The 27,217-nt window shown below is 38.4% G+C and overlaps 1 protein-coding gene across 2 annotated transcripts in view; it reads right to left on the reverse strand.

Moving 5' to 3' along the window:
* Window positions 1-27,217, reverse strand: part of LOC126184218 (mitogen-activated protein kinase kinase kinase 1-like) — a 179,741-nt gene that overhangs the window by 39,329 nt on the left and 113,195 nt on the right. For both annotated transcript variants that reach the window (XM_049926586.1, XM_049926585.1), the window contains exons 12-15: window positions 25,923-26,086; window positions 21,255-21,370; window positions 10,405-10,646; window positions 5,434-5,637 (exon numbers count right to left, since the gene is read on the reverse strand). In XM_049926586.1, the coding sequence (XP_049782543.1) occupies window positions 5,434-5,637; window positions 10,405-10,646; window positions 21,255-21,370; window positions 25,923-26,086 (726 nt within the window). The remainder of the gene's footprint in view (window positions 1-5,433; window positions 5,638-10,404; window positions 10,647-21,254; window positions 21,371-25,922; window positions 26,087-27,217) is intronic.

The raw sequence follows: 27,217 nt of genomic DNA on the forward strand, positions 1-27,217 counted from the left end.
CAGAGGCGTTTAGCTCGATTTGTTACCAGTAGGTCAGATCAGCATGCAAATATTACAGAAATGCTTCATGAACTCAAATGGGAATCTGTGGAGAGAGAAAGACACTCTTTTCTCAAGGCACTGTTGCACAAATTTAAAGAACTGCCATTTGATGCTGCCTGCAGATTAATTCTACTGCTGCCAATGTACATTTTGCGTAAGGACCATGAAGACAAGATGAAAGAAATCAGGGCTCATATGGAGGCTCATAGACAGTCATTTTCCCTTGTGTTATATCAGAGTGAAACAGAAAACGAAATGACTTGGTAATGGTATGTGGTACCCTCCGCCGTGCTTGCAGAGTGTGTATATAGATGTAATGTAGATAAGGAGAGGATGCAACAGCTTTGTGACACTATTCGAAACCAAATCAGTACATGCATCAGGGCCAGAAGAGGTGTGACATCATACTGATAAGCAAGCTCATATTGCTAAGTTCCTAGTACATTTGACTCGATTTCTTAATCACTAACATCACATACCTTCTCAACTCATCATGTTTCTGTTCATTTCCTCCTCTTCTTCTGGCTGCTTCACTTTTTTTGACAGACAATGTACAGTACATAAGATAAGTAGAATAAAGTGTAGTTGTGGAACTTCTATTTTATAAACAATTGCAATCAGATGTGCTTTTCATTCCAATACATCCATGGTGAGGATATCCTCCAGGATGTAAAATTGATGTTTAACTCACAAGTGCTAGAGAGTCTTGAGTACTGTTCATTTCAGTGTCTTTGATCAAATGTTAATCCAAGTGATAGGAGCAGTTTTAATGTGATTGATTCTATCTTCAATGAAACTATTTAACATATGAAATGGAATAAGGCAAAATTGGAAATCAACATGATTTCTGATCATGTGTGAAGGAAGTACAAGGGCTAAGCCGAAAGTTTTTAGTAGAATGTGTGAAAAAAAATTTATTTGCAAAAAAGTTTACAACTTTTCAAAATACTCTCCATTAGCATGTATTCATTTTTCCATTCTCTGAAACCACTTAGAACATGTGTCAGTCCAAGCTTCTTTTGGGATGTCACTTAGTGCACTCTCGTACACTGCAATGGCCTCTTCATCTTATGAAAACCGCTGCCTTCGAATTTTTTCCTTAGTCTTCGGGAACAGAAAGAAGTCACAGGGGGCCAGGTCAAGTGAATAGGGAGGATGGGGTAAAATTTGCACTTTTTCCTTCTCCAGAAAGTCCATCATTCTGGCAGCCCTGTGCGCAGATGCATTGTCGTGATGCAGCAGAAGGTGCCCACTCTGGGACTTTGGATGCTGTGACTTCCATGTGGCCATGACTTCTGGAAGACAATCTTTCACGTACCATTCAGTATTGACTGTACGACGTGTGTCCAAGGTCACAGAGGTGAGATGCCCAATCTTTGTGAAAAAAGTGGGCTGCGCGCGCACGTCCCAAGGTCGAAAAACATCGCTCTTTCGAATGAAAACAAGCCCATTGTCCTCTGCCTTATGGTTTACGGGCTGCTAAGAACTTTCAGCATAGCCCTCGTAAGAACATCTCATTGATGACAAGGTTGTTAGAAACTGAACACGGGCTCACATTAGACAAGTATGTGGAAGAAACCAGATTGTGTCCTTCTCAAAGGAATCACCCCAGCATGCAACTTAAATCACTTAAAAAAAGCTTTAGGAAACATCTGGATGGCTGGATAGCAATCTGAATCCCACTACTACTGAGTTCACATACAAACAGAGTTGGTTTTATAAGACTGTCCAAAGATGGGCGTCAACAAAAGGGTTCTATTTCATATTTCTCTGTCCATATCTTTCTTTTCATTTTAGGATAATTTTCATTTCTCTCCCCCCTTTACAACTTTTTTCCTTGTTTAGCAAGTTCTATTGTTTTCTTTTCTCTGAAATAATGTTTTCCAGGGACTGTGTGTCATGACAAAAGCTATTTAGTGCATATCTCTGAAATATTCATTCTGATGTGCTTGGTCATCACTGATTTTATTGCAGTGGAGAATTATCCATGCCACTGGACCAGATTTCCTGTTCCTCATCAATATCAATATTACTAGTTTTTACAGCCAGCATATATGCGGCTGTGTAATGCTCACTTGACATGAAGTCCTCCTCCTCCTCCTCCTACTTCTTCTTCTTCTGTTTGTACATTGTTATTATGTGTATGGTTTTACTGGATGACCATTACAGAAAAAAACACAGGAATTTTCACAGCTTCAGTAACTCTCCTAAAGACCAATTCTGTATAATTTGTAGCATTTGCACCACTGAGGTTTCTTATTAACCCAATTCCAACAATCTCTCAAAAATCTTCAAATATGAGGACCTTGCGCACACAACATACAAGGACCTCACACATTTTGTGAAATGGGTTCCACAATTATAAGTGACATAGCCAACAGCTGCTTACAGTGGAGTTTTGTGGACTTTTTACTTTCTTTTTATTTCTCTTTCCCACAGCTGCCTTAAGACTGGAGTGAACCACTCATTGGTTAATGTTTTGTCTAAGGTTTTTTTGGCCCATTCCAGAACTGCTATTCCCCAGTTGATTGTAAGTTGTCACAGTGTTGTAACAATAAATGGTTGTAGAAGTCTAGTCACATTTTGATAAAGAAGTATCAATATTATACACATTTCAGAACGAAGTTTACTCATCTGGTATTTTGGATGGGTACAGTATCCATCTACAAAGAGGTTCACAGGTACATAACTTTCTGCTTTTGAAGAAACACTCTACCAATACTCTATCTAATTCATAATTCATTTCAATGTTATTAAATTACCAAATTATAGTATTATGCACTGACATTGCCATAAATTATAAATATAATAGTGACTGACTATCAACGTTTGACAATCTAAGCTAACAACTGTTAAGCTTGATATCAACCTTTAAAAAAAAAAGATCAGCATTCATTATTAATTCATAGTGAAGCTGTATACTGCCTAAATCATAGTATATGATAATGAAACAAATTTGCACAGTTATTATTACAAAGTGCAAATATTTACAAAATACATACAGAAGTCTTTACAGAAACTGCTCCAAGTTACCAACATGGATATATAGAAGGGCATGAGAGAGATCATAAATAGTGAAGTAATTAGCTTAATCCTGAACTTGAGAAACAGCCTTGTTCAGCAGAGGTATCAAATAGCCATAACAGTAACCAGACTGTTCATAGTGCGCAACTACAAATACACAAAACCATAGTAGAGAAGAAATTCCACACATAGCTCAAACACTTATCATGAGAAAGAATGTAGAACAAGGTGTTAATGGCTGTATGAATACCAACCATTGTGTTGTTTACCCAAAATATTTGATGATATCTGGCTAGAATAGCCTATGGATTATCATGCAGTTTAATATATAAACATTTACATGTTTGTGACACATTTTTGTATTAATTTGTAAATGAAAATGTATAAAAAATTTTAATTATTCCTTATCCTTCAGGACTACTCTACTTAGGATTTGAGGAAGGAACATTAGTTCATCAGTTCTTTTGTTTTTCTGATATGTTTCACATCTTTGAGGATCACCTCACTATAGGCCTATGGAATGAACTCTGTACCTAATATATTTCAAGAAGCACAGAGGAGACTGTTTGTCAGAGAAACATACGTTTGTATGATCAAACAAACTGAGGTTTTGGTGCCTTTGAATCAAGTCTATACTCAGATTTTTCTGCTGTGACTCAGCAACTGTGCCATAAAAGGAAGGAGGAACAGGGTTTAACATCCCATCAACAACAAAATCCTCACAGATGGAGCACAAGCTTTGATTGAGGAAGGAAATTGGCAATTTCAGTTTGAAGGAACCAATAATATTTGCCATAAGAGAATTAGAGAAATCACAGAAGACCTACATCTGGATGGTTGGATGAAAATCTGAACCTTTATTCCCTCAAATATAAGTTTAATGTCTTCCTACTGCGCCACCTCGCTATGTGTCTGTGCCATGACCAAGCACACTCATTCTTATATAGCCCACATATCCTAGCTTAGCTGAACAACTTCCAATTTCTTTCAGGTTAAGAGAAAAGTTGCTCTCTAGTATTGATTTTAGAGAGCATAGTTATGTATGGAGTGGAGACTTGGACTACTACTATGAAACATCTAAAAAAACTGCAAGCAGTAGAAATGGATGGGAGAAGATCAGGAATAATTCCTAAAAAGGAGAAAATAAGAAACAATGAAACAATAAAAAGAATGGAAGTAAGAAAGACTACATGACATGATGGATGGAAGGAAGTTACAATGGTACAGGCATGTAAGAAGAATGGAGGAAGCCAGAGTACCAAAAATGATCCTGGAATGGGAACCAGAGAACAGGACACCCTATGACCACCTGGCTCCAAAAACAACAATTGACAATGGAAGAATTGGCACAGAGCAACAAGATCAAAACACCTGGAGAGACATCTTGAGGTGATGAATTAAGATCTTATGTAACAGATGCAATAATATCCTGGTGTTTGTTATGTTGGAGAAAAACCTTCGTATAGAAGAAAATCCCAATAAAATAAAAAATAAAAAATAGGAGAAAAGTTTTGATTGATTCAGAAGGCTACCTCTTCACAGGTACCTATTTCAAAAGTGATGTCTGCCAAATGGTGAAGTCACCATCTATAAAACATTTAACAGAACTGCAATGTGATGTGATGACTGATGGGAAACCATGCTGATTAATAGTGGGAACAGATGGGGAGGAAAAATTCGAGTGCAATTCTAGTATGCACATAAATATTAAAAACATAAAATGTAACTGTGCAAAAAGAACTTGTACATCCAAATTTTTTAGCCTCATAAATTAAACTTTAACAGTAACCATTAGAGATGATTTTTACAAAAATTAAGTAAAGTACATCTGATCTATGAAATGAACCACTTTCACCCTACAAATATGTGTGTTTATGCATCCTTTTTCCTCCTTGTTTGTTAAGTAACTCCCTACTATTTGCACAATGACATCCTACAGATTGCTGGATTATTACAGTAACAGTGTATATTCAGTCTTCAAGACAATGTGTGTATCTGCCTGCTTTATTGACCCAGTATTCATACACTGCAATGTCACATACAGATTTCAAACAATGCTTCTGATGTGTTTCCCAGCAGGAATACTTCAAGAAACACATGGCAGACCTCTATGGGGAGGAGATGGTTTTCTATGTCCAGAAGTTGGACAAGCTACAACTCACCTTGAGAATGGCTGTAAGACTGTCAGCCGATATATTGAAACAAGAATTAATAATATCCTGGTTGCATGCCCGAAAGATGATAGAATAGTGCTCTAGATATTTGAAACTTATTATATTAATAAAGTAATTAAGCTAAAATGGGGGAATAAAAAGCAGTTTGGTTGAAACATTACTTATATATTACAATTCTTATTTACACACTCACCACACAAGTAGAATAAACTTTGAAAATAGGATCTCCCACAAGCATAGCTAAAATCTTCGCACAACAGCGAATAACTTTTTGTTGCCATTCTTCATTACTAAGCTGAACTTGTCGATGAAGTTCATCTTGCAACAGCTGCAAGCCACGCTCCCTCTGCTTCCAATCTTGAGAGTACAGCAAAGTTACTAGATCTGAGCCCAGTATCTAAAACAAAAATGTTCCACGCCACTTTAGTTATACAGCATTTATTTTATGCTAAAGTGTTCAAGACAACTATGACTCTGTTCTTAAAGATGACAAATATATCAATGGTATCAGAAATGACAATGATATTGGTGACAGAAGAGGAATATCAATTTACTTATCAAGTGGAGTAGCACAGTGAATGGCACAAATAAAGGAACCGGAATTGAGCTTCTAGCTTACAAAATTTTAAAGCAGTTTCTCTGTCAAGACTAGATGTATACAGTATCTGATCAAAAGTATCCAGACATTGCAATGCAAGCGGAATTACATACAAGAGGTGGACCCACCATTATAAAAGAGACGGGGAGTATTGTGTTGTCCACAGAGAAGCACTAACAGCAGAATGGGTCTCTCAGGAAGCTCAGTGACTTCGGACATGGACTAGTCGCTGGATGTCAGCTGGGTATTGCAAATAGTGGGGTATGGAGGTGGTGACGTAAGCCCCTTTTCACCAAAGTGAACGAAAGTGAATGCACAACAGCGAAGGGGAATTCTTTTTGGCTTTCAAAATGGTAAAGAGCAGTAATCACTCGTCATTTTCGTTCTAGCTTTATTATACCAGATCCAGTCCAGATTTCACTTAATACCTAGCCATTATCAATGCAGTATTTTGGAGTACATATACATGCTCTAGTATGTCTACATCTGTTGTTGAGACTCCTGTTACAGTAATGTTACAAAGCAAAGTAACAGTGGTAATTCACACAGGAGTTCACTTCCACTGTTTGGGATGAGGTTCCGACATCCCATAAAATATCCATTGAAGCATTCCACAGAACAATTGGACATTTACATAACAACAATAGCCCTATGGCCCTTGTTAAGTCCCATAGTGTTCAGAGCCATTTGAACCTATGGCCCTGTTGTACAGACTTCTGTCAAATCTTACCAGTAATTGCAAGAGGAACAAGAGCAATGAAGTCAGCACATCTGTAATTACCAATTAATATAATACTAAAATCATAAAATAAATGAAAAATTACAATAGTGACTTGAAACTACACAAAAGATTAAAACATTTTTGAAAGTCTTGCAATTTCCAGGAACAATATCTCGCCAGCATCGATATCGATAAAAGGCAAAAAATCGTCGGGATTCTTAATACTCAGGACAGACATACATCATTAAGTTTGCATATTTCGTCTGTAAGTGATGGCAATATGAGGGATGTGTCTGCTGATAAACACAAATAAAACAGTTTCTGTGACAGTCACTTGATTATTTTGCCACTACACGTTTCAATGGTTTACACCATCCTCTTTAGCTGGTGAACTGTTTATTTATATGTGCTGTAGCCTAAGCTACTAGTAGTGCATGTGAGTGTGAGTGCACTAAGTGTGGTGTCACTGTGTGTGTGCTCTTGAATTGACTGCAAATTGTATCAATGTGGGCCGGCTCCTGGAGGCCGCCTGTGGGAGGCATGGGTGCGGCGCAGTCTCCACCGCTCTGCCGCGCCATCTGTCAGCGACTCATGCCCGTATATACGTGCGGAGCAGCGCTGACTGACGCTCTCCAGGTTCTTCGAGTTTTCACCGCTCACATCTGTTGTCCTGAACCTTGTTATATGTGGAGTAGTGAGAGACTTATTTCCTTTATTGTTCTGAGGTTTATGAATAAACCAATAGTTGTGTTGTTTGGATCAGTTTCGTGTATTACTTGGTTATTACAACATGGCTGGGTTTGATGAAGAATACAGACACCTTTACACAGTAGCAGAACAAGGGCAGTGTAGGTTATTTTGCATCTTTTGCTAATGATAAAAATTCTTTACTTAGAAAAGGCACTTGAGAGGTTAAAAAACAGGAATTTCTGACAGTGAATTGTACTTACAAGGATGACAGAGTCATAAAAAGTCTGCAGACTTTTTGTGAACTTTGGGAAGCCATCTGCTGATGATCCTGTTGAGCTAACACTTGGTGGGCATTGTATCACATGTGTGTGGCAGACAAAGTAAGAGAAAACCATGTCCACATTGAGTATTTATCGCACCATTCCACGTGTAAAATGCAGTCTCTTGTGTGGAATTCATGGAACCATTTAAAATGCTTTATCCCAAAGAAACAGAAACCTAGTGGACAAATAACCCAGGTCAAGTACTATTCTCATTTTTGATTGCAAGGCTATTTGGAGCAGCCGACTTGATAGTAGTAAGAATGGAAAATGATATAAATGCCCTCTGGAAAATGGGAAACTTCCCATGTAACAGGCACATACTTAGAGACAATGACTTTGCAGTACCCCACGAGTTTGAAATATGAGATGCAAACAACAGAGGAGGTGTGAGTCCAATGGGTATCTGGCCAGCTCCCGAATTCAGCAAGCCAAGTCAAGAGCCACCAGCTCTAGTACTGACAGCACATTCTGAATCTGTTCAGTAGCTAACATCATCTCCATACAGGGAATGTTTGAAGCAATTCAAAGAACACTACAGCAGAATCAAAGGAGACAGCCACAAAAGTTTTGTTCTTGGAAAAAAAGGAGAAAGAGAAAAAACATGGGAAGCAATCTTCTAGGCACTGGAAATCTGATACGAATTTAAATGAGAATAATGCTTCAAGTGTGCAGTCTGAAGTAGAAGACAAATGGCTCTGAGCACTATAGGACTTAACATCTGAGGTCATCAGTCTCCTAGAACTTTGAACTACTTAAACCTAACTAACCTAAGTACATCACACACATCCATGCCCGAGGCAGGATTCAAACCTGCGACCATAGCGGTCGTGCGGTTCCAGACGATAGTGCCTAGAACCGCTCGGCCACTCCGGCCGGTGAAGTAGAAGACACTGAATGCACATTCTGCAATGGTTTCTCTGAAGATTAACTTTGATAAATGGGCATAGTGCATGGAATGCAATCCTTGGGCTCAAGAAAAATGTTAACTTGAAAAAGAGCTTTGGATGCCCTGACTGCACCTTTTTTGCACAACAAATGCAGGAAAAATGTTGGAGAGTCAGTAAGGAAGAGAATGCTATTATTTGGGAATGTACCTATTCTTATATTGGTTGATACGCATTTTTCCGGCTGTCTTTATTAGGACACCATTTCTATTTAGACTCAAATTGGCTTTATGCTTTTTTCGGATTTACATGTCTTACATGTTAGGTAACATAAACAACTAACATATAGTTATATCTACTATTGTAATATGAAGTCGAGTAAAGGTAATCTCACCACTCTATCTGGTAGCACAGGCATAAGCTGATACGTTTTTGACCCTGTGTGCCGATTGCAGGGGGGGGGGATTTAATATCCTCATCAACAACCAATATCGATCACAGCTCAGAGGCACTACAGATCATAGTTGGTGATCACAACCAGAGGTGTCCGTAGGATGTCACATGGCCACGCTGCCCGCAGCAAAAGTCCTAGTAGGCACTCTTGATTTTAGTCTAGTATAGTCCGCTGCATGAGCTACTATCAATCATGCCATTCTGTTTATTGGATTGGACCCTGCACTGTACCTGGACATTCTTGTACTCATTATATCAGCTTTCGTTCAGTGCTCTGCTCTTGACGAACTTGGCTTTGTTTATCGATTGTGTGTCCATATCAGAAGTGGAGAGACAAACTTTGGTTTTCCCATGCTTTCTGCAAAAGCATCATATTGTCAACCTGGTGGCTGCTTCAGTTCACTTTGTGTATCATACAATCTTAACATTGCTGTAAAAACAGTAAATGTTGTCTTGTAATATCCTGATCTAACAGTTAATCTGCAAACTTAGTCCTTTGGTAGATCCTAGTAGAATACACTATGGAGAAATTTGTAGTTTGTCGTCGATCTGTTTTTGTATCCATACACATGTAGTGTCCACTTGTCAAAGTTTCTACAATACAGAACTATAATCCACAATCCTACATTGCCTGCGTAACTGGTTTGAAGAGACTAGCTTAGAAGTAATTTCAAATGTGGAGCTGAGGGCTGCAGCTAATCACATGTGGTTTCTCTTTCCTGCAATGTAGTCACGCACTTGGCTGTTGATGCTGAGGGCCAGCTTCAGGTGCCAAAGGCATTTGATTCTGGATTGGAAGAGGTCCTCATGACAGTTAAGGAGCATTAAGTCACAGATGCAGCTCAAAACACAATGGTGAATCCAATGGAGCCATACTACTTGAGTTATTCTGTGCTGCATCTAGGCAAAGTCAAGTGATACACTGTCAGTGTCATCTTTATCTACATCTACAACAATATCCCTTAAGGAACCTCCAGAAGTGTGCCAGGACGTACTTAAGGTAACTCAATTGCTTCCCACTTTACGTTCTGCATGGGAAGATCAACTGTCCATAAGCCTCTATATGAGCTAGAATTTCTCTGATTTTATAACCACAGTCATATATAATATCTTCCTTGCCTTTCCTTGGCACTTGGGTTCTTAGAATGTTAACACTAATCCTCTTCATGATATATGAAACCTCTTTTGCAGTACTTGAAAGAAGAACTGGATGAGCACCTCTGTGGAGCTGTCATACTCAATAATTGAAATTGTGACAAAACATGCTGCTCTTCTTCAGACTGGTTTACCTCCTCTACTAAAGCAACCTTGTAACAACCCAAACTAATAAACAGTTATCAAGAATCAAACGAAAAAGAGTTTTCTGCGCAACAATTTTTGTAGATGATTTACATTTTCTTAAGATTCTCCCAACAAATTGCTGACAATATTTTCTGCTCCGTTAACTACTTTATATTCTTCAGTGTAAGAACATCACATTAAAGGAATAACCCACCTTAATCCAATCTGCTGCCATACTCATATGCTGAAGCGGGATAGGACTCGATGTGTCAGATAATTTTGTGTTCATCGATGATGTTCTAACAGCCTTATTTTTTGACATTTTGGGCCTTTTGGAATTGTGATCAGATGATAACAGTACATTTTCCTGTAAATTGGGAACAGATTTCTCCATCCAAGGATGACGACACAGTGGACAAAGTACTGCTTCACTTTGCTGGACACATTCAGCAGCCCCTGCAAAAAATAATAACACAAAAATTAGCATTCATAAGGAAATAGAGACCAAACATACTATTTATATAGTTACGACAGCTGCTTTGGTATGTTCACATGTTTTGGATCCTCAGAGTGTGCAGAAGCAATGGTGATTAAGCATGGAGAATGAAAAACAATAAATTATGTTTTATAATGTAACTGTAGAACACTGTTCTCTTACTAACTAAAAATTATTTTTTAAATTAAATGTTTGTTTACATTCTTTATTTACACAGCTTGATATCCTCTTAAAGAAATGATCCAATATGAATTTCTTTACAGTGAAACAATACAAGTAACACATTTCAGTTTGAAATGTTGCAGGCTACACAATTTTTGCACTTATTCATTGTGTAGTATCTGGCAAATACTATCACCACAGCCTTGAAACAATTTTTGGTATAAGTAAAAGTTCCAAATTAAATTTCAGCACATTCAAGGAAAAATCAAAATACTACGGAATTATAAAAAAAATTACACTAATTAGGCTTATTTATACAAGGCTGTGCAAAGGCATTGTGCCAGGGTGGCACAGTGGTTAGCGCGTCTGCCTAGTGAGCAGGTGACACGGTTTCGAATCCCAGCCTTGGTACAAACTTTCATTTGTCTCTTCAGTCTGCATATATACACCATAGATGTTTCAGACTTCAAAAGGTCTCTGGAACCATTTGTTTCAATCGATTCTTCATAAGACTCATTATCTTTAGTCACATGAGGCAACAGTACACCATCCCTTTGACAATATGATAACAAACTTATAAGAAAGTGCGGGTGTGCCCCAAGGAAGTTTGCTGGGACCCTTGCTGTTCATGTTGTATAAATGACCTTGCAGACAATATTAATAGCAACCTCATAACTTTTCACAGATGATCCAGTTACTGCCTGAAAGAAGTTGCATAAATATTCAATCTGATCTTGATAAGATTTCAAAGTTGTGCAAAGATTGGCAACTTGCTTTAAGTGTTCATAAATGCAAAACTGTGCACTTCACACACACACACACACACACACACACACACACACACACACACACAAAAAAAAAAAAACATAGTAACCAGTTGCAATTGGCCAACTCGTACAAATACTTTGGCGTAACACGTAGTAATATGAATAACACATAAGCTCAGCTGAGGGTAAAGCAGATGGTAGACTTTGGGTTATTGGTAGAATACTGGGGAAGTGTGATTAGTCTACAAATCACTTGTGTGACCCATTCTAGAATACTGCTCAGATGCGTGGGATCTGCACTAAACAAGACTAACAGGGGATACTGAACATATGCAGAGGAGGGAAGCACAAATTGTCACAGCTTTATTTGATCTGTGAGAGAGTGGCACAGAGATAATGAAGAAACTGAACTGTCAGACTCTTTAAGATAGACTATCCTGAGAAAGTCTAGAAACAAAATTTCAAGAACCTGCTTTAAATGATGACTCTAAGAATATACTACAACTCCTTACATATCACTTACATAAAATCATGAGGTAAAGATTACAATAATTACAGCACGTGCAGAGACATTCAATCAATCATTCTTCCTGAACTCTGTAAGTGAATGGAACAGGAAGAAACCCTAATAACTTACACTATAGAACATACCCTCTTCCTTGCATTTCACAGTGGTTTGCAGGGTACAGATATAGATGTAGATCTATATGTACTCAGAAGTAAATTTGTGACTTTAAAAGGAGCTCCCCATCTGCATTATTAGCGTACGTTATAAAGTAAATGAGGAGTATCAAAAGTTTGAAATTTTATCTGAATTTGGGACACAAAGTAGACCACAAACGTCTGATTGAAGAAGTATTCACGAAAGACATAACAGTTATACAGGAAATGATTTTTTTTCTTTCTACTGACTGTACTGTAAATTTCTTTTTACAAAATGACAGTCTGTCCAGAAAACCACAACTTGGAATATGTCTGGTAAGACAAAAGAAATTATTCACATTCTTAAGGAAGACGAAAATTTAATGGTGTTGGGAATTTTACAACATGAAAATGAAGAAGATGAGGAAAAATACTGTGGGAGCATTTACTGAAGTAAAGGAGTGAAAAGGGAAGCACCCCTACAGACTTTTGCACAGAGCACAATTTAACCATTGCTAACACTTGGTTTCAGAAACATAAAAGAAGGTTGTATATATGGAAGAGACCTGGAGACATCAAAAGGTTTCCCCGTAGTTTACATAATGGTAAGTTAGATTTTGAACCCAGATTTTAAACTGCACAACATTTCCAGATGCAGATGTGGATTCAGACCATAACTTATTGGTTGTGGACAGGATAAAGGAAGGAAATTAAAGAGGTGTGATCTACATACATGGAAAGAACAACTGGTTGTTGAGAATTTGAAAAGGAGTGATATGCAATGATTGACTGAGGCAGGGGAAAGGAACACAACAGAAGATAAACGGTAGTTCTGAGAGGTGCAATAGTGAAGGCAGCAGAGGATCAAATAGGCAAAAAGGCAAGGCACAGTAAAAATCTTTATTTAACATATTATATATTCAATGTGATGGACGAAAGGAGAAAATATGAAAACACAATAAGTGAAGCAGGCCAAAGGGAACACCGTCATCTGCGTGCCAGAAGTAGATGACATTTCCTCAGAATTACTGAGATCTTTGGGAGAGCGTACCACGACAAAACTATTTCACCTGTTATAAAAGATATACAATAGAGGGGAAATAAGCTAATGTTTCAAGAAGAATGTAATAATTCCAATTCCAAAGATGGCAGGTAATGACAGGTGAGAGTATTAGAGAAATGTAAGTTTAATAAGTCATGGTTGAAAATTGCTGACATGAAAATTATTTACAGAAGAATGGAAAGACTGAAGTCAATACTTTGGGGGGGGGGGGGGGGGGGAGGAGAATAGTTTAGATCCTGGAGGAATATATGCGCACACTGTGCAATGCAGATCTTATGACTAATATTAGAAGATAAAACTGAAGAAATGTAAACATATATATATATATAGCATTTGGAAATTTAGAGAACACTTTTAACAAAGTTGAGTGGAACACACACTTTCAAATTCTGAAGGTAGCAGGGATCTAAAGATTATCAACAACTTATACAGAAACCATATGTCAATATGGTAATGGAGGGAAGCATGTGTGTGGGGGGTGGCAAAGGCTTAACTACAGCAAGCAAGTTTGAATGGATGTAGGTTGCAGTAGTTATGAGGAGATGAAGAGACTTACGCAGGATCACAGGATAGACTACATACTGAAGACCACAGCTGTATAGTAACTTAATATTCAGTGTGTGAGAGTTAAGCTGAATAAGACCACATTTTTATCATGATTAACTAAGAATAGTGTATATACTCTATCCGATCAAAAATACATGGGCACCCATTAGTGGACATTAATAAGGGGTGTAGTGACCCTTTGCCTTTATGATGACTTGAGCTCTGCTGGGGACACACTCATCAGTTGGATGCCTGAATGTCTGTAGAGGAATGACAGCCCATTATTTCACAAAATCCGAAACCAGAGAATGTACTGCTGCCAGATGCAGGGGCCAAGAGAGATGCTGGCATTCTAATTCATTCCAATCGTATTCCATCAGGTTCAGGTCAGTACTCTGGGCAGGGCACACCACTCCATTTCAGAAATGATGATGTCCACAAAACATTGCCTCACAGATGCTGCCTTATGACACGGTGCATTGCAGATCAATCTCCGAACTGTTCCTCTGCTGTACACAGATTACAATGCTGTAAAATGTGTCCATATCCTTCCACATTTAGCATTTTCTTAAGTCCAATAAGGGACAATGCCCAACCACAAAAAACAACCTTATACTGTAACATCACCACCTCCGTACTTCACTGTTGGCACTACACATGATGGCAGTTAACATTCTCCACATATTCGCCTTCCATTGGATTGCCACTAGGTGTAGTGTGATTGAGTGACACGCTCAAGCTGGCGTGTACCACCAGTGGCTCATGCTCAACTGTACCAGTTATGGTACCAGTAATACACTGACGTATGATGTATTATGTATTACCTATTAGCCAAGTGACCGTTCAACGAGAGAGCATTCTGAACAAATGAGACATCACACAATTTGTAATTTATTTAGTGTAAAATTATTTTATGTGATCTCTTATTACTTTAAAAGAATAGACTTGCACCGCTTCCAAAATAAAAGGCCACTATATTAAAATAGTATGACCGCCAACCCATGGTCAGAATCAGTAAAGTCTAATGCTGGAAAGCAAGAAAATTCACACTGCCCCACAGGAAGAAACAGAATTCTTAGCACTGGTGTGAATGTGTTATTCACCGTAAATCAATCATTTCCCGTCATCTAATGCAAGTGGCATTGCCTTTACACCACTTCAAACACCATTTAGAATTAACTACACTAAAGGAATGTTAAGAGAGCTTATAACGAGCTGGTCAACGATTGTACCCCATTCTTTTTACCTTCCTATGTGCAGTCATTGTGGTAGCTGCATTGCCAGAAGCACTTCCTACCATTGATTTAATGTGATTCTTTACAAGTACCCTTTGTAATGCTAGATGTCCCCTATTTGTCAGTACATCAGATCTACCTGGTCTCAGTTCAGCTGAGGTTGATCCTTCGCCTACCCATATCACAACCACATCACCAACAGTCGACTTGGGCAGCTTTAGAAAGGTTTAAATGTCCCTGATGAATTTGTTACTCAGATGACAATCAATATTCAAAGTCCCTGGGCTCTCCCGAGCAGCCTATTCTGCTGTTACTACTTCTCTACTGACAGCAAAATACTGCCCGCCTCCTTTTATAATGGTGAACCCAGCCTGTCATAACATCTGATGGTCTATTCCACAATTCATTGGTATGTCCATATACTTTTGATCAGATAGTGTATTGGTCTCCTAGCTTTTCAAATGGTGGTGTGGTTTGGTACATACCAAACTGACGTATTACTCATTTTGTGTTGTACAAGAAAGTAAAAAGAATAGTATCAAACGTTAAGCTAAGAATGCTATGCAAACACATTTCTTTGATTTTCATATTCTGGCAGTATTCCACGTATATATGTTCTGAGTAACAGTATTACCGAAGGATAACCCAAAAGCTACACACAGGTATAGACAAATACACGTATACAACAAAAAAGACTTCCCTATCATCAGCAGGTGACTGACACTGACAGGTAGCAGTGCTTTGTCAAGGTAGTTATGTATTATAATTAACAAACTTCAATCCAAAGGAAATAAAAAGAGAAAAAAATGAATCATTAAGCACTGACTTATCCAAAAAAAACTCCCTATACTACAAAACTGGTGGAAAAACAGATATTTACAAAATTATGCTATGCTGTTAGTGATGTGGAAAAATTATTCCTGACTATACTCTCGTGTCTGATGAGCACTCACCGCCGAGTACAATGTATTGTGTTCTATTACTTGAGAAGCCTTCAAGTCACTCACATGTCTGGAAACCTAATCTGTATGCTCATACCTTTGTTACCAGTCTGCACGTGAGCACCATGTCAAACACTTTCCAGAAATTTATATAGAATCTGCCTCTTGGCCTTCATCTATGGTTCACAGTATATCATGTGAAAAAAGGGCATGCTGAGTTTTGCGTGAGTGATGCTTTCTAAATCTGTGCTGACTTGTGGACAGAAGGTTTTCTGTCCCATGGAAATTTATCATATTCAAACTCAGAAGAATTCTGCAGCAAACCAATGTTAAGAATATTGCTCTGTAATTATGTGAATCCATTCTTTTACCTTTCTTATATGCAGAAGTCACCTGTGCTTCTTTCTAGTCACTCGAGATTTTGTGCTGCGTGAGAGAGTTCTGGTAAATGCATGCTAAGTAAGGGGCCAATGCCACAGAGTACTCTCTGTAAAATCAAACTGGGATTCCATCTGGACCTGACGACTTATTTGTTTTCAACTCTTTCGTTGCTTCTCTACACTGGGGATCTATTACTATGTTCTCCATATGGGAGTCTGTATGAACAGCAAATGACAGTATGTTCATATGATCCTCTTGCATGAATGATTTCTTAAACGTGATATTTAAAACTTCATCTTTCCTTTTGCTATCTTCTATTGGTGCACCACTGGTCAGTGAGGGAGTGGATAGAAGCCTTCGACCCACTTAGAAATTTTACACAGGACCAGTGTTTTCTCAGCAGGTTCTCAGCAAGATCTTTTGCTAATATACAATGGTTGAAGTTGTTTTAGGCTTCACGCATTGATTGTTTTACAGACACACAAATTTCTAACAACCGATGCCTGTTGACATTTGCGCATTTTATTTTATTTTATTATTATTAATTTTAACCACGAGTGCAACAGTCTCTGCTTATTCAGCATTTTTCAAATTTTGTTATTAAATCATGATGGGTCTTTCTCATCCTTAATCCATTTACTCAGAACATACGTCTCTACACCACAATTTACAACCAATTTAAACTCTGCACATAATTCCTCTACGTGTGTCATATTGGAACTAAATGATGTCCATTTGTTGTCTGAGTGGGAAGCCAACAACTCCTTATCTATTCTTTCTAGCAAAAATACTCTCCTAGCCTTTTTGATGACTTTATTAACTCTGGTAAGCATTGTCACTATGATGACATCATGATCACTGACCCCTGTCTCTATGCTGACACTGTCGATAAGGTTAGACCTGTTGGTAGTTACAAGTTCTAAAATATTTCCACTGCGTGTGGGCTGTCTAAACAGATACTCAAGACAGTTTTCAGAAAAAATGTAAAAAACTATTTCACACAACTCTCTGTCCCTAACACCTGCAACGGATCCATAGATGCCTCAGTCTATACTCAGTAGGTTAAAGTCACCTACACTAATATTGCATGGTCTCAGTATTTCTGCACTACTGACAGTAAGCTTTCTTTAAATTATTCTGAAACTGTCACAGCATAACCACAAACCCAGTAAAAACATCCGATAATTAACTTGAGTTCACCTAGATTCAATTTCGACTTCAATAGAGACAATATTTTTGTTGAAATTTATGGGAATACAGTGTGTTATTACTTGGAAACACACAACTACCCATTAAAACTGCAACATCATCAAGGGATGCAACAAAAATTTTGCGTATTGTGCATATACAAAATAATAGGAAGAGTATATAATTAAAACTTTTAGGTGACTTATGGCTATACAGAAGGTGAAATTCTGGCATCTCTGCCAGTAACAATGGCACTGACCTAACTAGGCATCAAGTCAAACTGAGCTCGGATGACATATGGGTATGTCATTCCATTCTACTTCAACTCTATGGAGGAATTCATCAATCATGGTGGTTGGCGAGCCAGTCTATCATCAACCCGTGACTAGATATTTCCACTGAAATAAATACCTTGCGAACATCATGGCCAGAACAGTTGAACGCCTTCTGTATCGAGGTATGTCAGGACAACATGTATGACATGCAGTTTTGCGTTATCTTGTCCAAAGGCACCGGGTTATCAACAATAGGGCACAGCCACCAGTGTTAAAACATCAGAAATGTTTAGAACTGTATTGGCTGCTCTCAGCATTACCAAATTTCCAAATAAAGGTGATCGTGTTGTGTACCCAGAGGCACCTCATACTATCACACCACACGTTTGGTCCATATGTTGATGAATGCAATCTGGCAGCATTTGTTCTCCTCAGAGCCTTCATACACAGATATGTCCATCTTGGTATTGTACGCAAAACTAGAATTTGTAACAATCTCATGGTGACATTCCTGTGTCTAGTGTTGTCACTGGGCACAGCATTCTCTATGCTGCCACATCAAGAGAAGCCACAACAATGTCGTCGCATTGCCTGTGTGGATATTGGTCTCACTGCGAAAGAGCCCATTTTGTTTTACTCAAGGTATGTGACGTGGCTGTACGATCCTGCACAGTGTTGAGTATGGCCCTCCTGAAACCACTTACCCATATTCGTGTGATAGTCGTGAGTCCTGACCACCACTAACTGCAGTTTCAATAGGGGGGGGAAAAAAAAAAAAAAAGAGAGAGAGAGCCACTTCCCAATTCTGACACTATGCTGGTAGTCATTTCTTCTTGCATAAGGCATAATAAGATTTTATAAAAAAATAAATAACATCCAAAAGTGATTTCTGAATGAGAAACCTTTCCTTATGTACAGAATGTAGATGGCGTTACTCCTACCTACTTCACAGTTGTGCTGAAATGTTGATCATTTGCATATCCAAGCACATGTACACTTCACACCAATTTCATATATGTTGCCTGCTGCCTTAATGGTGTTACGGTTTAATGGTCTGCAGCGTATATAATTGCTTGACACTATCTGTAAGGGAGCATGATGTGCTCAATACCACATCCATCATTACCAGTGACAAAAAGTATAAATAATTTTTATCTTTGACTAGTGAGGAGTGGTTCATCAACATGAAATTCCCTATATAATATTGTTCATTGAGCTTATTACTTATCAGAGAGCCTATTTGACAGTATCTAACAAAAATGTCAAACTGCATCCATTTGATTGGTGGATACACTATTGGAAGACATTTAGTCAGAGGAACGAGTTACACAACGTATACCCCCAAGAGAACATTGAATGAGTACTATAACCTTCCTGCAATTCAGGTCTTGCCTCCTGTGATCAAGAGGTGTTTTCAATCTTAAGGGACTGTTTTGACAAGAGTAGAAGCAGTTCAGAAGGCAGTGTCACAAGATGTGCTTCAGTCTTCCAACCTGCCTTGGTAGCCAGTGCTGCTGATGCACTCTCTTAAGGTTGTGTTTAATCTGAAACCAGCCAGTTCAAAACCTGGAAGAATTCCTCTACGTGTGTCATATTGGAACTAAATGATGTCCATCTGTTGTCTGAGTGGGAGGCTAACAACTCCGTATCTATTCTTTCTAGGGAAACTACTCTCCTAGCCTTCTTGATGGCTTTATTAACTCCAGTAACCATTGTCACTATGATGACATCTCTCAATCATGTCCCATGAAGGGAGGACAAGCAACTCTATTGCTTTCAATCTGTTCAACAGATTTGGATAAAAAGCTTGGCAACCACTTTGGTGCTGTTTAAGATAGGAGTAAGTTATGTGATAGCTCAGAATTCACCTTGCCGTTTCTGTATCATCATCATCAGCAGCAGCAGCAGCAGCAGCAGCAGCAGCAGCAGCACCACCACCACCAACAACAACAACAACACAGATATGGCACTACATTCCACACAAACTCATCACTCAAGTCCACTAAAGTAGTTGTAGTTACAGATCCACCTGGCACAGTTTGTGAAGGAATTGCTAAAGATGACCATGTTGTGATGAACACAATGTTCTACAACCAGGTGGTCAAGCATACCCTTGGGAACAGTTTGGCAATGGACATTCACAAAAGTGGACAGTTTGTTTATGGTCACATCCATGTGTCTATCTTTCACTGAGTTATGAAATGAAGAATGTCATACCCAAAATTTTTCTAACTTAATCCAAAACAAAGTGGTTTTCTGTTGCCCACCAAATCTCTAAAATATCTTTGTCATTATGTCACTCCCAGTTCTAATTCTTTGCCACTTGGGTGCCATCTATTTGGGAGCCTCAGGTTCAAGATCTGCCCCCTGTACCCACCTTGCTCATCATACTTCAGTCCTATAACTCGTGTATTCTATAGAAGCAGGGCCTGCTGTGAAAGCAGACAACTGTTATGTGGGTGCGACCAACCAGCCATCCATATTTGTGAGTGGTTATTCACCAATGAAAATTAAGGATAAGTTTGGCTAGTCAGCTGCAAAACTCACTGCTCAACATAACAGGGTCAACTTCAATGTCTTCTTCAGAACTCATGCTATATGGATCTTCTTGCCCACCTAGCACAAGCATGAACGGTCCTACCTATACTTTCTATGTTTCTGCAATACTGCACTCCTCCTTGTCTCAATCTCAACAAGCATCCTATTCTTCATCTACTTTCGTATCAGTTTTCTCCCCATTTCTCAACCCCTCTCTCCTCTCTCTACTAGCTATCTGCCCCTCATTATGAATTGTATTAATGTACCCTGCACCACGTAATTTTCACGGCAGCTTTCTTGTGCATTGGGAAATTCTCTCCCTCCCCTCTCCTTTTTCTCCCTTTTCACTTTTTACACAAAAATAAATCTTTGTATGCATCTGCTTGAGCTACATCAGCCCTCATTATCCTAACTTCCTCTCCTATTGGACATCCTTCTCCGTAGCCATCATCTCTTCCAAGGTCACCTAACCCACATTGCACTAGACAAACACTCTTAGTCTATAGTGCAAAGTGAGTGAGTTTGTGTCAAGTTGTTTGTCTGTTCTCAAGCAGTATGCAATTTCATAAAAAGTAAGCTACAATGTATTGAACTACTTCTTCATGCACTTATTTAATCCTCATCTGTTCCTGAACAATGTGAGTGGCTGTCTTTACTTACACTTCATCTACAATCTTCTATATTGTGCATAATTTTGTTTGTTTTTAACACTTTCCATGTTTGCATTCTTGACATGCATGTAAATTTCTACATGTTATTATAATTTCTGTTACACATTTTTGTTACTGCATTAAAAATTGATAGTAAGTGCATAAGCAAATGAAACTTACAAACTGCCATGCAGTGATGATGCAGCTTGTTATGGCAGCCACTGTTACATTCCACAAGGCTCTCCCCATCTGTCATCTCCAATAAACATATGGGACACTTTTCATCTTCTCTAGTTCTAGGAATAAATTATATGACATTAAGATTTACTAGATAACATCATTAAATCAGTTGACAACTAACATCTACTTTGACAATACCTTATATTTAGTGTTTAACATCTTGTAACTGTAATGACACTTATAATAACTTTTATAGAGTACAATAGGTCTTAAAATGTACTTAGCCACTATCTGATTATTTTACAAAACCGTGTGCCCCCCCCCCCCCCCCCCCGCAGACCTACCTCTTCTATCTCACCTAATTTACAGGCATTGCACATCTGTTACTAACAGTAATTCAAACCTTGGAAACACTGTTCTATCACTTTTCATGTAGGTCCTTGTTTAATGTAACTGCTGGGCTACGTACGATACACGTTCACTTACAATCGTATTAAAGTAAAAATTTTCTCTTTCTATTTCAAGAGGATGGAAAAGTAGCAGAAGCAAACAGCAGATGCCATTTCTGACAATTATCATTTATTAGCTTCATCATCAGACACTTGATACAGACTGTGGACAAAGACTCCTCTGTCCACTAGATCTTTTGTGATCTCTTGGGAGTCCTTGGACCATCTACCACCTACCCAATGGGTTACAAGTCCCACCCACCTCAATTTCACTTGCATTACGTTTTCCATTACACACTGTTCCCAACATATAAGTCTTCATCACACTGTTCCCAACATATGAGTGTTCACTGTTCACTGAGAAACACTCATTCTCTGGATGCTTGTCATATTAAAATTTCAGGTGTCACTGATGTAAGTAAAAAACTGATAAGACATACTGAGACCTTTCCATTCTAGAGCTGTCTGAAATAGAATTTTGAAATTCTCTTCAGTTTACCAGCACTCTATACCATCTTTATTGTTCTATTTATATCTTTTGCTGTCCATGCAGTCATCCGCTTTGAATGTTCTAAACAGAAAAACTAATCAACTGCTTCTTTGATTTCATTGTTAATCTGTACAATTTTCTTTTTATTAGTTTATTATGTATATTACTTTTGTCTTATTTTAATTTTCTTTCATGCCTATTTCCGAACTTGCTGTATTACGTTTCACAATTAGTAGTCAAAGTTTCCTGCTGATGAGGCAAAGGGTGCAACGTCCTCATCAGAAAAATCAAAGCTGCTGAGGTATGTGTCACTAAATATGTATTCTTTTTTCTTTTTGGCAGTTTAAAGATCTGAAAACTTACTCAAGAGCTTCTAAGAATATGGACTCTCCTTCCCTGAAAACGAAATAGTTCTGATGCTAAATCTCTTATCAGGTTATGCTCTCACGATAGCACTGAAATGACAACTGTCATGGAACACAACTAGCAATTATTGTTGAGCAATCCCCTTTGTCTAAGATCAAACCATGAGATAAAATCAACAGTTCCCCACACTCATCTTACAACATTATTAAAAATTTCTGTTTACCCTTAAAGGTACACAAATTCTTTGTAACTATTGATTTATCCACAGAAAGACGCCCCTGTCCCTTTGAATCATTAGTGTGAATGCACATTCCTTCCACCTTTGTTTGGAACACATTTCTATCACTCACTGTAACGTTACTTACCCCATACAGTCTATCAGTATAACTCACAGCACTGAATACATAACCAGCAGAAACACGTGAATCACAAATTAGGGGAGAATTTTGTAGTTAGAGAATAATGTATCTAGGAATAAACAATGTTTCTTATTACACGTATTTTTGGTGTATGATAAGTTGGGAATTAGGCACCGTTGGAAAAATTTCTCTAAATATTAAATACAATGTTTTTTTGGTCAGTTCTTCACACCAGGGACTGATTTTAGAATCACATGAAGGAATGCATGCTAGGGACTGTCATAAGCAGTTGCTGTGATTTTCTAATGTTTTTGTTGTTGCTAGACATGAAGTTGTGTTTTGTGCAGCACTTGTAAATACAGTGTGTTCTACACATTTAAGTGCTGTATCATATATTAAAGCTATATGGAATATATTGCTTATTCACCAGGTACAGAATTTTATGCTGAGTAAAAGGCTACACATTTTTAGAATTATTTATATAACATATGGACACTTAAGCCATACTTGGTCGGTCATGCACAGTCTTGTACCTTGAAACAGAAGGAGGTCTTTTACCATGGAACATGTGATACTTGCAAATGAACAGTTTCTTTGATGGCTTAACAATTTTCCCTGCCTTGAAAATGGATGTTTGTCTTCATTTCTAATAGCTTCTATTTCAAAATATATTTAACTTGTAAATGGGTTTTGATACTACTTCGGCTTAATTTTCTTTCACTTACTGATTATAATCAGTACATTATTACTCTACTACACACCAGTTATTATTGGTGCATAGTAGAGTAATAATGTAAAAGACAGACAAATAAATACAGTACTGACAAGATTTTATCAATTGCAATGCTCTTAAATTTCAATTGAATGAGTGTTCCTAGGAACATGACTGTTTTTACCTTGGAGCACATTTTCACATTTGAAAAAGAACTTAATTTTCAAATTTTTGTTATTTCAGAAACGGAATGCATCATTTAACAATGGAATAAGAAAATATCTTGTTCTATTACAGGGCTGGTTGAAGGCAAACGTCTGGAAATGTATACCAAAGTACAACACCCTTCCTTGCATACTGGTTTATGTGAAAATACTGTTCAGCATTTGTACACGGTCCAGTCACAATAATGAGACTGCCGCCTACATTTGACATCAATGTACAACAACCATTCACAGGCGGCAGGTGCCAGTACTAGCAGTGGAGGGTATATAGAGTGCCAGGGGGACACTGAAAACAATGCAGTCATTGTTGTAATACAGAAACGGAGCGATTTATGTGACGTCCAAAAGGGCATGATCATTGGCTTTCATGCTGAGGATGGAAGCATTTCCAAAACAGCTAACTTTGTAAACTGTTTGCATGCCGCTGTGGTTAAAATAACCATGCATGACAAAACTGTCCTATCCAAAACCAGCAGCAAGGCAACTGTGGTGCACAACAGGCCACAAATGACAGGGGTGAACAATGGCTGCAGATGTGTGTACAGACAAATAGACATGCAACTGTTGAGCAACTGACCACCTATATGAACCAAGGGGCTACCAACAGTGTCTCCTCAACAACAGTTTAGCGAACACTGCTGTGTATGGATCTCCAAAGCAGGTGCCTGGTTCATGCGCCCATGCTGACTGCTGTTCACTGGTGACGAAGGCAGGAATTTGCATGCTAATACCACAGCTAGATGTCCGGTGAATGGCGACAGATGGTCTTTTCAGTTGAATCACATTTTATGCTCCATCACAGAGATGGCTGCTGGCGTGTATGGCATGAAACGTCTGAAAGCAAAGGGTCCAGGCTGGAGAGAGGAGTGTTACGGTATGGAGAATTTTTTCGTGACATTCCCTGGTTAATCTCACCATTCTGGAAGGCACAATGGATCAACACAAGTAAGCGTCTATCCTTGGGGGACCATGTCCACACCTACATGCAGTTTGTTTTTTTACTGGCACGATGACATCTACTTGCATGACAATGCAACATGTTAAATGACTCGCAATGCATGTGTGTTGTTCGAAGAATGACAGGATGAGTTTATCCTACTCCTCTGGCCGCCAAATTCCCCAGATTTAAACCCAATCAAGAATCTGTGGGACCACCTCGATCAGGTTATCCACACCATGGATCCTCAACCAAGAAACCTAGTGCAGCTGGTCACAGCACTGTATTCGGCGTGGCTCTACATCCCTGACAGTACCTTCCAGAACATCACTTATTTGCTTCCTGCATTTCTTGCAGCGGTGTACACCGCAAAAGGTGGTTATTCAGGCTTTTGACAGGTGGTCACATTAATGTGACTCAACAGTGTACATGAGCATGACCACTACAATATTATATTCAAGAATCAACAGCAATCAAGTACTTTCTTCTAAAATAATGATCATTTAGATGATTGCTCAAGTAATACTGCATCGAAGTTGAAGGGCGTCTCTTGTATGCCACAAATTAAACCACAAATGGCATCTGCATTTAACTCATCTCACTGATTTCCTCAACTACAAATGAAATTCCATTTCCCTCACTCTTTACACTCATCTCCCCATAAGCCCAGTCCAAGTTTGGATAACCCACTCTTCTCTGCTTTCAGTGGGTCCAGTCCCCCACCCTGTCCTTTCAAATTCCAAATAATTCTTTACCTCTAAAGTTCCAACTATTTTTTTTATTGCCATTTTTCATCTAATTATACTCTAGTACCATCTATACTGTGCATTTATTTGTTTAGACGAGAGCTCATTAGCTTCTAAATCATTTTTATTTGAAGTTAATTCTCATTACTTCATTCTATATTTCTGCTTCTCTATTAAACTTGTACACAATTTTCATTCTGCACACAATTTTCTGAAATATGAAGCAAGATAATTTGACCACCATGAAGACACACAAAGTTGTCAGAAACAATATGGACCTCATTACAAATAGACCAGAGTTCACACAAAATTCATACCATGAGAAGCAAAATTTTTAAATAGTGTTATGAACACTACATTAATGCATTAACTTAAATACACTTACTTTGTATCGGCTGACAGTTGAAAATCAAAGAAATTCTGGACAGCCTCATGTAAGCCTGTCAATGGATACCCACATGCAGCATTAGGCAGTTTATTACTGTTGTCTTGCTTTTTCAAAATTCTCTTATTCTGTTGCTCCTTGTAGTTTTGAAATAAAGACTCCACCTGTTATACAATGTGATATTATAGAGTCTGAAATTAGGCTGGGCACTGCTATAGATAAAACGAAAATCATGTATTTTTCAGGTCTAAAATTTATAATAAAAAAGGAAAAAAAAACAGTTTAAAGAAGTAAAATATCATATCAGATAGCTGTGGCTGGGTGATCACTAGAATCAAAAGGATGACCCAGCCACTCTGCATCACACTAAAGCCTTCAGCCTATAAGCTTAGGTTGGAGTCCAGTCACTACACAAAAGTTTAAAAGCTTTATTACACTTGCCTCATCATCATCTAAAATAAAGGGCAAATTCCCACCTAAATTTGCTTCCACTCTCTCATCAAAATATAACAGGTAATCAGTTAAATGTCATGTACGGTGATTTGCACACCACATGCATCACACACTGTGGGGGAGGAAGTATGACACCACAGAGGCTGGTCAGGCTTCACTGACTGTAGTTTACTCTCCCTCACTGCCAGCCACTTCTCCTACAGTTGCATGGCTCTCAACTGAACAGTGAAATAACAGCCAGCAGGGGACTGACAAATTGTGTCATATCATGTTCCTTGCAGATCTCAACTGTTAGGTCTGCTTGCTTGTTTCCTCAGATTCCCACATGCCCTGATGCTCAGTAAAATAATTCATGATTTCCCTGCTGCTGATGAAAGAGCAGATTATTCTGAACTGTTCGTATCATTTTCCCTGCTGGGTATATACATTGCAACACTTGTAGGGCATTAAGGAAATTCTTGCTCCAGTGCTTTCAGGACTGCACAGGGCTCTGTGGCAAATACAGTGTATTCACTGGGAAGGCAAATCCTGAAGACTTGGTGGGGGAACACTATTGAACAGTCAAAGAAGTAGTGCTGCTCTGAGCCATAAGTTTACACTACTATAAAACTGTGATACCTACCTAAAATGTTATGAACAAAAAGACAGAGCTAAAATCTGGGCTGCAATCCTACTTAGTATTTGGCAACTCTAAAAGAACTCTGGCCTCTTTAGAAGCCAAGGTAGAACTCTGATCCAACCTTAGTGTAAGACTTTCAAATCAGCCACATCCATCTCTAAAAGATTATTCTTTGTGCAAATCTCATTGTTAGCTGTTGATTATGACAAGCATTTCCATTGCT

This window comes from Schistocerca cancellata, chromosome 4 (genome assembly GCF_023864275.1).
Source record: "Schistocerca cancellata isolate TAMUIC-IGC-003103 chromosome 4, iqSchCanc2.1, whole genome shotgun sequence".
Lineage (NCBI taxonomy): Eukaryota > Metazoa > Arthropoda > Insecta > Orthoptera > Acrididae > Schistocerca > Schistocerca cancellata.